The sequence below is a fragment of the Pezoporus flaviventris genome, unplaced genomic scaffold (genome assembly GCF_033815535.1).
Source record: "Pezoporus flaviventris isolate CSIRO_AGI_PZ_B2104156 unplaced genomic scaffold, CSIRO_AGI_Pfla_v1 ptg000002l, whole genome shotgun sequence".
NCBI classification, from domain to species: Eukaryota; Metazoa; Chordata; class Aves; order Psittaciformes; family Psittacidae; genus Pezoporus; species Pezoporus flaviventris.
The window spans coordinates 74,920,557-74,933,463 of record NW_026892550.1 but is presented as its reverse complement, the minus strand read 5'-3'; the positions used below and the strand labels follow the sequence as shown (position 1 = coordinate 74,933,463).

Below are 12,907 nucleotides of genomic sequence, written 5' to 3'. Positions count from 1 at the left end.
CTGTAGAGAGTTGAATTCACTTAAAGAATCAGCAAAGTAATTGATGCATTTTTGTTGTGGTTTAAGCTCAGCCGGCAACCTAGAACCACGCAGCCGCTCTCTCACTCCCCCACTTTTTCCTCCCTGCCACTCCCAGAGGGATAGGGAGGAGAATCAAAAGAATGTAACTCCCATGGGTTGAGATAAGAACAGTCCAGTAACTAAGGTATAACACAAACCACTACTGCTGCCACCAATAATAATAATGATGATAAGGGAAATAATAAGGGAAGAGAATACAACCGCTCACCACCCGCTGACCGATACCCATCTAACCCTTCCAGGTAACTGCCCCCAGTTTATACAGCGGGCATGATGTGCTGTGGTATGGAATGCCTCTTTGGCTAGTTTGGGTCAGGTGTCCTGTCTCTGCTTCCTCCTGGCTTCCTGTGCCCCTCCTCCCTGGCAGAGCATGAGACTCAGAAAGTCCTTGATCAGAGTAAGCATTACTGAGTACCAACTAAAAACATCAGTGTTATCAGCATTGTTCTCAGGCTGAGAATCAAAAACACAGCACTGCACCAGCTACTAAGAAGGAGAAAAATGACTGCTACTGCTGAACCCAGGACAATTTTACATTCACAGTTGTAAATAACTTGTGTTGGCTTCCATAGAGACGAGCCTTTTCTGATGTGTATGGGCAACACCCTTCATGCTTACACCCTCCTCCCTCCACTCTTTGATGTCTCAGAAGTAAGCAGACACACTTCAGACATTAACATCTAATAATATGTCAGTAAGTCAATTCCACTCTAACAGCCTGGCTGATGAGTGATTTGGAAAAAATAAACAGGAGGACTTGTGTTTTTCACCTTGTGTGCTGAGAAAGCATAGGAAACATTTTTGCCTAACTTGTTGGTTGACACAGCCTATAGCAGTGTAGCTGGTCAAGTGACAAATAGATTTGTAACTGGTTTCTCCCTCTGAAAGAGAAAAAACACAAGGAAGTCCTGCCAAACAGGTTACAAAACTATTTGCTCTGTTTCTTTCTGACACTGCTTCTCATTTGGTGATGGATGCCCTCTTCTGCAAGTAGAATCTGGGTCACGTAGCACACTCCTAACCATAGCTGTCACTTTTTCTTTCCGTCTCTGCTTTCTCCATTGACTACTGCACATGCCAAAGGGTACCTAAAGATGTTTGACATCCCTCCCGGTGCTCGACATGTGTTTATCCAAGAAGACGAGGCTTCTCCTCATTTTCTTGGTAAGTGTTTGTCTCCTCAGGGTTGGCTTTGAGGCATGATGAGAAGCACAGGGCAGTCATACAGAAGAGCTTGAGCAATGAGATAATCAGATTCAAGTATTCTGGGTAAATACATACACTCAGAATTGCATGTTAAGGACTGCATTCTACAGCATCAGCTCAGCAAGCAAAAATTTACCTGTCATTTGAATCCTTTGAAATATTAAACTGGTCCCAGTTTTCATGTTTACTAACAAAAGGTTGTCATCACTCACATTTAAATGGGCACTTCCAGGGTAAAAGTTCTGTTTACTGATATGTGAATCAAATTTGATATCTGTAATTATTCTTATTTGCTGCAGATTGTAAGCAACAGCTGGTTTAATGGAATGAAGATTGAGGAACTTGTGCTATATTTGCAGTCCATTTATTTATTTTTTTCTCACGTAGGATGGTTCATAGTGTTGTCAATCAGTTTGTATCTTACTACTTACCATTTCCTAATTCTTAAGGGAGAAGAGTGAGATCTTCCATGGTAATGGTCTTTTAATCAGCTGTCCATGTGCTAGGGCAATGTCTTTTGTAAACCCTTCAGGCAGAGTTGGATTAGTAACTAAAAATAATTAAGAATAGAAAAGAGGGAAAATAAAAAAAAAAGAAAAATAAAGAAATTTTGATGTTGAGATCCAAGTGCAGCATTTTGGACCAAGCATAGCCTGATAGTAACTTTCAGAGAAGCATAGCTTTGCTTTGGCAGTAAGTGGCTTCGTGAAGCTATTCACCAGGTACTCACAGCTCCTGCATTTGGATTACGATAATCATAGGAACTTGTAAGATTTCTGCATAGTTTGTCTTCTCATGTTTTATGATGCATTGGTAAGAATTGTACAAAAGAAAAAATAAGAGTCTGTCTTTCACATATCTTATGTATTGGCTTCTGATTGGAGCATAACACTACTACTACTACTAATCATTATCATCATCATCCCCACACTACCTAATTTTCAAGGTGTGGTCTAGGAACCAAAACCACATAGTTTCCCAGCAGTTCCAATGCCTCGGCTCTTTACTTACTGATTTTAGCATCTGGTACACATATATGTATGCAAAAGAAACTACAACATGATGAAGCTGTCATTTTCATAAACTGAGGAAAATAAGAAATGTACTTGGAGTCTGCTGAGTGTCTGTTATACTACTGCACATTGCGGGTAATACTGATTTTGGTCTTGGGCAAATAAGGAAGGCAGGTGATCGTGAAGATTTGACCTGAGTTCCTTGCTACTACCCATGCTTCTCAGGAGCTAAGCTAGTATGGGAAATGTGAACATTACATGGGAAGAGGTGCTTCAGTCTAGCTCTAGCTCTAGATCTGTGTCTAATTCACGTGGATAAGGAAATACAGAATTGAAGCAAACACACAAAAACATCTGTCATCAAACTGGGATTTGAAGGCTGCATGAGACAGCCTTGGAGGGCCTTTCTCTGAGCCAGGACATCTATAGCAGTTCATAGAATTACTGAGTGGTTTGGGTTGGAAGGGACCTTAAAGCTTATCTAGTTCCTGTCCCCCTGCCACAGGCAAGGACACCTTCCACTAGACCAGCTTGCTCAAAGTCCAGACCTGGCTTGCTAGCACATTGGTGTTTTTTTGCACAAGTCCTGCTGTAATATCTCCTGTCAAGCTTCACATAAGGGCCCATGATGACTTGTTTGGGAGGCATGACTTGCCCTGTTTTCAATCCTTTTAGCAATTAAGAACCAGGCTACAGGACACTACATTCTGAACGGGAAAGGGGAGGAGGCCAGATCCCGATCTTTCATCGACCTGGGTGTAGAGTGGGAGTACAACATTGAAGATGACATTGAGACTCTCCACACTGATGGGCCCTTGCATGATGCGGTGGTTGTGCTGGTAGGTTACATATTACAGAGTGAGAATATGGTGGGTTTGTCTTCTATAAAGAGTGGGTGGCCAGCATGGAGTTTGTGCTGAGACAAATCTCTGATGACTTCCTGAAGAGTGCATGCAAGGAGGTGGCTAATACCCTGAAGCCTTTTCCCATGAGTTGTTACCCTCATCTAAACTGCTGCCTGTTCGTGCAGTGGTAGCATGCCAGCAGCAGCCAAACATATTGCATTGTTGGACATCACTGGGATGCTTTCAGTGGACTGAAAAAGGACTTTGCATGTCAAACCCTCTCTGAGACCAGCCCTGCTCTGTTGTCAGATAATGATGGGGCTACACCACCCTTTCACAGAATCATAAAATCACAGAAGGGTTTGGGTTGGAAGGGACCTTAAAGCTCATCCAGTTCCAAACCCCTGCCACAGGCAGGGGCACCTTCCACTAGACCAAGTTGCTCCAAGACCTGTCCAGCCTGCCCTTGAACACTGCCAGGGATGGGGCAGCCACAGCTTCTCTGGGCAACCTGTGCCAGGGCCTCACCACCCTCACAGAGAACAACCTCTTCCACAGGTCTCATCTCGATTTCCCCTCTGTTAGGTTAAAGCCATTCCCCCTAGTCCTGTCCCTGCAAGCCGTTGTCCAAAGCCCCTGTCCAGGTTTCTTGTAGCCTCTTTAGGCACTGGAAACTGCTCTAGGGTCTCCCTGGTGCCTACTCTTCCCTAGGCTGAAGAAACCCAGCTCTCTCAATCTGCCTTCAGAGCTGAGGTGCTCCAGCCCTTGGATCATTTTTGTGGCCTTCCTTTCATCCTGGATAATGCTCTCCCACTTGACCAGCTTAGAACTCTAGCCTAGAAATTTGTCTCGTTTTAAATGGCTCTATGTTGATCTTACTTTTGTTAGTTCTAACTGTCAAGACAAACCCCAATTTCGCTTCCCCGGTGAGTTAACTAGCAGTTTTCATGTTTCCCAAAAAAGCCAGGCCTCGCTTTCTTTATTTTGCAGAGGAATAAATAATAGCTCTGGTTTTGTACCACTGTTTACTTTTGGTTATTAATAGATCATTCCTCGGGAGAATGACACAAGATCCAGCCTGACTTACAAGTACATCATTCATGAGGACTCGGTACCAACTATCAACAGCAACAACGTCCTTCAGGAAGAAGATACTTTTGAGTGGGCATTGAAGAGTTGGTCACAGTGCTCCAAACCCTGTGGTGGAGGTAAACAGATGGTTTAGCACCTTCTGGTCATGAATGACCAGTTACCCAAAGCGGAAAAGTAAAAGGTGGGGGAAGCAAATAATTTACAACTCTTGGCCTTCCATTTCTTTAAAAGTAGTTTGTTATTTTGCATGCCCCAGCTTAAAATATCTTATTACATAGCTGATAATTCAGTGTGTCACATTTGCAGTCTAGGAAGAAAAAGTCTTTCTTAGGTGTTTAAATTCAATACCCAAATCTGTTGTGGAAGTACAGACTCAGACATTCATGCTACTGAGGATTCACTTTAGTTATGGCATGTACATTACTCTTGGGTAAAGAATAGGGAATGCAAATGTCAAAATAACTTTAATTCTTGCATACATGTCCTGGGTTCAGTGGTAGCAGTCATTTTTCTCCTTAGTAGCTGGTGCAGTGCTGTGTTGAACAGATGATGTGTTGTGGTAGCGAAAGTACTAAAAGGAGACTCTGGTTCATTCCCATGTTAGCTGGTGACCCACTGCTTGATGTTAAGGAGGTAATTTCTCCCCTGCTGTAGTGTGATTTGTGTGTAGTGCAGAGGTTTCTCTAAGGGGTCATAACTGTCCCTTCTGGCCTTAAAGACCTGTTGCAGTGTCATGTTATCAGTTGTCCAGAAACTGATATTTAAGCCGTAAATTCTAATGAGGACCTGTTTTTCCTAATTTTTTTTTCTGAACTATTTTCAGGGTTTCAGTACACCAAATACGGGTGTCGCAGGAAAAGCGATAACAAAATGGTTCATCGCAGCTTCTGTGAAGCCAGCAAAAAGCCCAAGCCCATCCGTAGAATGTGCAACCTGCAGGAATGCACCCAGCCTCTGTAAGTATGCCTTAAGTAAGTACTTAAGGATAGAAATGGTTGCGCTTTGCAGTCGGAAGGTGACCCAGGCCAAATCGGGTAGGTAGGACGCTGATAGCTTTCTAGGCTGGAGTTGCATTATGGTTGGTTTTTTCTATGGAAGAAAGGTTATTTATCTTATTGAATGGTTTCATCTCAAAAATATTGTGTACTAATGGCTGCCCAACCTGGCAGCAGTTTGTTGTGGCATCTTCTTCCTTGTTTCTTCCCAGCTGGGCAGCAGATGAGTGGGAGCACTGCACCAAAAGCTGTGGGAATTCTGGGTACCAGCTCCGTACAGTGCGCTGCATCCAGCCCCTTCATGATGGTGTGAACCGCTCCATCCATTCCAAGTACTGCAGTGGAGACCGCCCTGAGAGCCGCCGGCCATGCAACCGTGTACCATGCCCTGCACAGTGGAAGGCTGGACCCTGGTCTGAGGTATGTGAGCCATGAGCGGGCCTCGCACCTGGGTGAACATCCCATCCCTCCCAAGTCAGGTCTGTGCCAGACAGCTTCCAAAAACATGGAAATTTGCAGCAGATAATGCCTTTGAGCTTCATGGGCTTCTATAGCTCTCCAGACTTCTCCAGAAACCAGCAAGGAAAACATTCACAATAGTCAACCATGTCCTCGGCTGCATCCCCAGCAGTGTGAGAAGCAGGTCAAGGGAGGGGATTCTCCCCCTCTACTGTGTTCTGGGGAGACCCCCCACTGCAGCCCTGCATCCAGCCCTGGGGCAGGAACACAAGGGGGACATGGAGCTGTTGGATCAAGTCCAGAGGAGGCAACAGAGATGCTGTGAGGGCTGGAGCACCTCAGCTCTGGAAACAGGCTGAGAGAGATGGGCTTGTTCAGAATCAAGAAGAGAAGGTTCCAGGTAGACCGTAGAGCAGCTTCCAGTGCCTAAAGAGGCTACAAGAAACCTGGAGAGGGGCTTTGGGCAAGGGCCTGCAGGGACAGGACACAGGGGGAATGGCTTTAGCCTTACAGAGGGGAGATTGAGATGAGATCTTAGGAAGAAGTTCTTCCCTGTGAGGGTGGTGGGGTCCTGGCACAGGTTGCCCAGAGAAGCTGTGGCTGCCCCATCCCTGGCTGTGTTCAAGGCCAGGTTGGACGAGGCTTGGAGCAACCTGATCTAGTGAAAGGTGTTCCTGCCTGTGGCAGGGGCTTGGAACTGGATGAGCTTTAAGGTCCCTTTCAACCCAAAACACTCCGTGTATCATCAGATACACAGTCCTGCAAAAGGAATGTTGGAAGTATGCTTGTTTTTCTCAAGTTGCCTACTTCTCACTTCCCTTCTTCTGAGGGTCACATAGCATTTTTTACTCACTTCGGCTGTTCTGGAATCAGAGTTTCTGCAAGTGTTGCTATTGTTGTAATGACTTCAGAGCAAACAGCTGAACCCTACAGCTAACTCAGTGAACACTGAGTTTCTCTGCCCTTTGTATTCTCTTTACCTTGTGTTGTCAAGATCAGGGATTGGTTTAGAGGAAGAAAAAGTAGGAAAATTCATAGTATGCTCTAATAATAAATTTAACATTACAGAAAGCAAGAACCAAAGGAAAAATCATCCTCTTTTGCCTTCTTCTTCATCATGTCAGCCTTCACCCAAGTCTCCTTTCGAAACCAATTTCTGGAATGTGCAGCCTGACCTGAAAGCCAACCTTGGGCTATTTCAGACACATGAATTTTTGCACATGGCTGTGAAAGCTCAATATCCTGTCTTGTCTTGTGTTCCATAGTGTTCCGTGACCTGTGGGGAGGGAACTGAGAGCCGGCAGGTCATATGCCGTGCCGGTGATCAGTGCAATGGAGAAAAGCCAGAAGCAGTGAGGGTTTGTAAACTCGCTCCCTGTAATGGTAAGAGAATGTCTCAAAATGATTGTGGGTATTTTATGGGTGGTGGGTAGCAGTTTTATAGGATGAGGGTCACAGACATTCCTGCCTCAATGCAGCCTGTCAAGAGAGCACAGTGCTGGGTAGAGATGCTAAGCATCCTTTGTTGGAAATTATCCCACTTTTTCTCCAGCTAAAGGCTCCCTGTTGTTTAGTCCAGCACATTACTGATACAGTAGCTGCAGGTGTCCTGTGCTTCTCACACACTTGTTTTGTAAAGATGATAAAATAGGGGGTCAAACACATCAGCCCGAGGTGCATGGGCTGAAATGTTGGCGAAGGTCAATCCAAATTAAACCCTGCTTGACATCTAAATCCCAGGATAAGTTTTGCAAGCCACCAATTGGGGAAATGAAAAAAAAAACCTTCATAAAAACGGAAGCACAGAGCACTGATAAGGTTCCTGGGAATCTCATTACATTGTTCTCGTAGTGTTTTCTGAACAGATTTTTAAGCTTTTGATGACAACCAAACCTTTCTTCCTTTGACTGTCTGAGATTTGGGGGTTAGTTGGTTTTTAAATCCCTCATGGTAGTCATCACTAGCTGGTATTAAAAAATAGAGTAAGGATTCTTTGAAGGTGCAACGTGCTTTCCCAAAGAGTGATTCTAACTGTTTCCCTAAGTCTGGTCAAGGTGTCTGCTTTTGCTCTTGTTTTCTGCCAGTGAAAGAACTCAGGCAGAAAACAATTCTAAAGAGTTATAGAATGTTTTACCCGCTAGGTGGGAGCAAACCACTCCCTGTGACTAAACAAGTACAAGATTCAGACCCCTGGTTTTCCCAGTGAAAAATCTGACTTTAAGTGTTGTCAGAACTTTTGACAAGGGCGTGTAGGGACAGGACAAGGGGAATGGCTTTAAAGTAGCAGAGGAGAAATTTAGTTTAGATGTAAGGAAGAAGTTCTTCCTCTTGCAGGTGATGAGGCCCTGGCACAGGTTGCCCAGAGAAGCTGTGGCTGCCCCATCCCTGTCCAGAGTTCAAGGCCAGGTTGGACAGGGCTTGGAGCAACCTGCTCTAGTGAAAGGTGTCCCTGCCTTTGTATTATTCAAGTGAAATTCCTGCTGAAAATTGTCAACAATGAGTATGTCCCTGTGCAAAGCTGTGGATTTAATGCTAAGCTTGCAAGAACCACCAAACATCTATCCAAGGAAGCACATCAAGGTTAGAAGCAAGGGTAATTTTTATATGACTTGCCAGTCATATAATTTGCTATTTCTAAAGAAGATCCTACAACCCCAGTGATGTATGTGTAGAATTCGACTGAGTTCGGTGGTATTAAAACTGATTGACACTGATGGAGAGGTTGGGCTCCAGTTAATATGGGAAAACAGGAAAACTTGGTCGCCTCACATAGTGTTGATATGTGTGAGGCAGCATTTGTACACAGGTGACAAAATACCACAGTACAGAAAGCAAATTTCATTTCAGAGCTGAATAAGCGGTGTCACATGCCATCTGTGGCTCAGTGAGATGTTGACTACGTAACTGCTAACAGTGAATGGAAGCAAACTTGGAACAGACTTTCTCAATAGCTGGGGTTAACTTTTGGCTTTCCACATTAGAATTTTGCATACTCTATTGTAAGTGAAATCCATCAACAGCATTTCAAGCCAGCCGTGTTATCTGGGAAAAACTCTGCTAGTGGAAGCTCTTTTCTGGTCTCTCACAGGGAGACATGTTTGAGTAAAACCTGACACTGCAGCACATAGCCTGTTTGAGGGTCCTTGGAGAGGTCTGTGGGAAGGGAATTACTGATTTTAAAACAGGAAGATGCTCTTCTGTTTGGTGTTGACCCTGCTGCAGGCCTGGACAAGGTGGCCTTCTGAGAGGCCTTCCTCCATCACTCAGTTGGGCATTCATGCTGCCAAGGTGCACAGTATTCCGAACTGCATCGATAAATAACAGCCTAAATGAGCAGTAGGATGAGTTAGCGTCAAGAAGGAGAATAAAAAGGAAGTATTAAACGTCCTAATTGTAAAATATGCAGCTCATTTCAAATGCCCAGAGCCAACCTTCCACGTTCCTCCATGCTGCGACACAGCTCTGCTCAGATACTGAGAATTGGACTTGTTTTCTGTGAAATGAGAGTGAAGTTTAAATTTCAGCTCACATTCCCATACAGAATACCAAACTGCCCAGAGTATGGGGTACTGACTGTGTATGGACTGACTGTACCTTGGTACTTTTCTCCATTTGTGGAACAAGTGTCCAGCAAATGCCTAAAGAAATGTTGACATTTTGGGGATCTCTGACAGATCTTGGACCTATGAAAGATCTTTTCCCTGACTGAAAGCAATGCCATACACTTAACTTCAAGGCATCGTGCATCTCCCCTATCTGTTAAGATCTTTCCTTCGCTTCTCCAGTCACTGAAAAACTCAGACTATGCAAACAAAGCTTTATCCAACTATGACATTTTAAGACATCATCTAAAAGGCATCTTTGAGAGATACTTCTTGGGATTTACTTCTTTAGGGGATGATTTAATTGTTTTGAATGCTATTGCTAGGTATGTTCTAAGGCTAGAGGTGACCTGGGGGTGGGTAGAACTGTATCTGGCCTGGTATGTGGGAACTAGTAGGTCAGCACTGGAAATTGTCTGTAGCCCAAATATAATATGCCTTTCCACAACTCTTCGCTTCTGATCTGTGCGGAACCTGATGTTTTCCAAGTGATGACCAATTTCTTTGGTTCCAAACTAGGGTTATTTTTGAGGGTGGTTCAGGGCATGAAGCATCTCAGATTGTCTATTTAGAGCAGACTATCATTTGTGAAACATGCTGTTGGAGCATTTTAGTGCCCTTCACTAGATCTGCCATCAACATGACATTTGTTTTGCAGATGAGCCTTGCCTGGGAGACAAATCCATCTTCTGTCAGATGGAGGTGCTTGCACGATACTGTTCCATCCCTGGCTACAACAAGCTGTGCTGTGAGTCCTGTGGTAAACGCAGCAGCACCCTCCCACCACCAATCCTCACTGAAGTTGCTGCAGCTGAAGAGGAAGCAACATTTGATCAGGGCCACCTGCCTGGGGCGTTGATGATGCCAACGTTGGTAGTGCCCCACCACGCACAGTTCCTGTCTGGAAGAAGCAATTTGGGCAGGCTTCCTTCTGGAGACAAAGATGCCAATCCACACATCTCCCCATCCAACACCAAGCCCAGTGGGGCTGAGTTCCCGCAATGGAAAGTCCCTCCAGCAAAGAAGACTTCTAGGCTGTTGGCTTTGCTGCACCAGTCACCTGCCAACAGCAGCAGTCTCAGTCCTCACCATGCCCTTGGGTTGGCAGCAGCCATTCCTGCTGTGGCAGCTAATAACACCATAGCAGGGGCTCCTTCTCTATCAAGAACCTCAAGGAAGAGTGCAAAGCATATTGAGAAAAGATGGCCTTCAAGGTCCTCCACTGTGGAACGATGAATCTGAATGCCTCAGAAGGATAGCATTGGAAAGGCGCTTGGTTTGGTGCTTTGGGTTTCATTTCCTTACTTCTAGACACTATGGTGCATGCTGCTTTCCACAAGCAAGACACTGCAGGTCATCAACTCATTTTCCTTGTAAATACAAAGAACGAGAAGTGCTGGTTCACTTTCTAGTTGCTCCTCCTGTCCTTCTCCCATCCTGCATTACCTGGCTGGCTTGAACACATTGGAGGAATGCACCAAAGGATACTTCTCGTGGTGAGCAGATGTTGCTGAGAGCATCAGTCAAGCTCTAGTACAGAAAAGCAGCCCTGACCTCAGGGTTCTAAACACTCCCATATAGAAAAGGCCCTACCACAAGAGGTACCAGATGTTTACACTCTACAAAATACTTTTGCAATGGAACAAGGGAATCTGTAAGACTTGTTTTGCTAATTTATCTGTAGGGACAGATCTTGTACGAGCAACTTTGCACCGTTGTGTAAATCCTGTATATTACAGAAAAGCAGTATTATTTTTAAGAGGTTTGTGCGGTCAGACAACTGTTGATCTATGTTGCATTCTAGACAAGTGCTAGGTGCCTGCCACTGAGTGCTGCCTTATTGCCATTCCAGGAGCTGATGTGTAAAGCAGCATTGTCATGAAAGGAGGAGTTCCTTTTTCAGATTAATTATATCTCCTGACACTAGGAAAAGGTGTTTACGAACAGTGTGATGCTTTCTTTTGAAACTGGGGAAAATGCGTGAACCTAAAGGTTTACTTCTAGCCCATGAAAAGTAGGTTTAGAAACTTTAGTGTAATTCCAGTCACAGGTTGGAAAAAGCATTTTATGTGCCTGTGAGATGAGCACTGAGCTGGCATCGCCTCGGTGTCAGGGCAGTGGTGCTGTCCTGTAGGTCTCCCTTTCCTGAAGGGGTCGGACTGGAGTAGGAAGAAGCCATGTAAATACTGTAAGTACTGTGGTGTTCACCAGTCAAACATGAGTTCTGTTCTCCAGCTGATCTCTTTGTAATTTCTGAAGCTGAAAAAGCATCACAGAGCTAGAATAGGCACTAGCAAAAAATAGCTGTGAGAAGAAATCAGATTTATTACTGTTTTTCCAACTGGAAGCATTGATTTCAAGGTGAGAGAGGTATTTATTTTTCAGTAGGGTTCACCTCAAAGCTCCACAACCACAATGCATCTGACTGCAAGAACGTGCTAGTACTTTATGTCAATACCCATCTTGTTCACAGTCCACCCAATCACACTCTCTCTTGTGTGTTGCTGTAAAGTACTTGTATATAGGATTGAGAACTAAAGATATTTATTAAAAGTGGATTTCTTGATAGTATTTTATGTACTAAATATTTACACTAAGGGCAATTGCCTATTCTTTTTTGCTAAGATAAAATAGAGATGTGTAATTAGCCATGTGTACATCTTATGTCATATGGATAGAACAGAAATTTAAGCTAACTAAACTACTGTAGAGATATTGTTGATCTTCTGCTTTAAAAATAAGTAAGTCTTATGACAGCTTTTTTATTCCAAGCATCTTTAATTTCTGAACAGGTTATTAAAGTTTCATGTGCAATTTTTGCTTCCCCATAAAGAGCCCTCATGTTCCACCCATTTAAAATGCCAATGAGTATGTCCCCCTAAAATGCTATCAAGTAGATCGGGACCCCAGAGATGACATTATAGAAACATCAGTAGTGATTATGCAGAGTTGCCAGGAAGCAATAAGGATGAAAATTGTGGAAAATTAAGGATGAAGACTTTCAAAGTAAAGGAGAGTATCGGTAGGTTGATGCTGTTGGCGGAAGCCCAGGGTCATAGCGTGCATCGTGCAGTATGCCATCTAACCTACCAAAGTACTGACACCCCTACAGAGCTGCTGCTGCCTTTCCACAGGACTTTTGAAGGGCCAAGAAATCAGCTTTAAGCAGATGGTGCAGAGCCTCAAACAGAAACAGAAATGTTTCTGTTTCTTTACAATTCCCCCAAAGGCAAATTCTCTTTTCTCTGTCTTTTACTCGTACACAGTGTGGGTGTAGATAATCCTTGTACCTCTTGGATTTCTTTTCTACCAAGCTAATTTCTCTTTCTGTCAAATGTACACTACTGACTGACACTGTTTGTTGTATGGGGAGCACGTAACAATAAAATCTTTCACATAGGATGACTTTCTCTGGTCTGATTCACATGGGAGGATCCAGCTTCTGCATTTTCAAGCTGTGTCTTCTGCAAAATGAAGGGCTGTTTATATCCCAGGCATGACTGTTGCAGCCTGGGGGAGGACAGAAGAATTCCACACAGTTCTGCCAAGGTAAACCCCCTCTTTTGCCCCCCCTTTTTTTTTTTAACAAAACCGAGAAAATTAATACTAAGAAG

The 12,907-nt window shown here is 44.0% G+C and overlaps 1 protein-coding gene across 3 annotated transcripts in view; it reads left to right on the top strand.

Annotated features, from left to right (window-relative positions):
• Positions 1–12,695, top strand: part of ADAMTS3 (ADAM metallopeptidase with thrombospondin type 1 motif 3) — a 104,305-nt gene extending 91,610 nt beyond the window's left edge. The window contains exons 16-22 of one of the 3 annotated variants that reach the window (XM_061463284.1): positions 1,165–1,245; positions 2,976–3,139; positions 4,191–4,353; positions 5,061–5,193; positions 5,445–5,652; positions 6,957–7,074; positions 9,952–12,695. In XM_061463284.1, the coding sequence (XP_061319268.1) occupies positions 1,165–1,245; positions 2,976–3,139; positions 4,191–4,353; positions 5,061–5,193; positions 5,445–5,652; positions 6,957–7,074; positions 9,952–10,529 (1,445 nt within the window). In that variant the 3' untranslated portion in view covers positions 10,530–12,695. The remainder of the gene's footprint in view (positions 1–1,164; positions 1,246–2,975; positions 3,140–4,190; positions 4,354–5,060; positions 5,194–5,444; positions 5,653–6,956; positions 7,075–9,951) is intronic. The other 2 variants (XM_061463294.1, XM_061463302.1) reach the window with 2 other exon arrangements.
• The last annotated feature ends 212 nt before the right edge of the window (positions 12,696–12,907 follow it).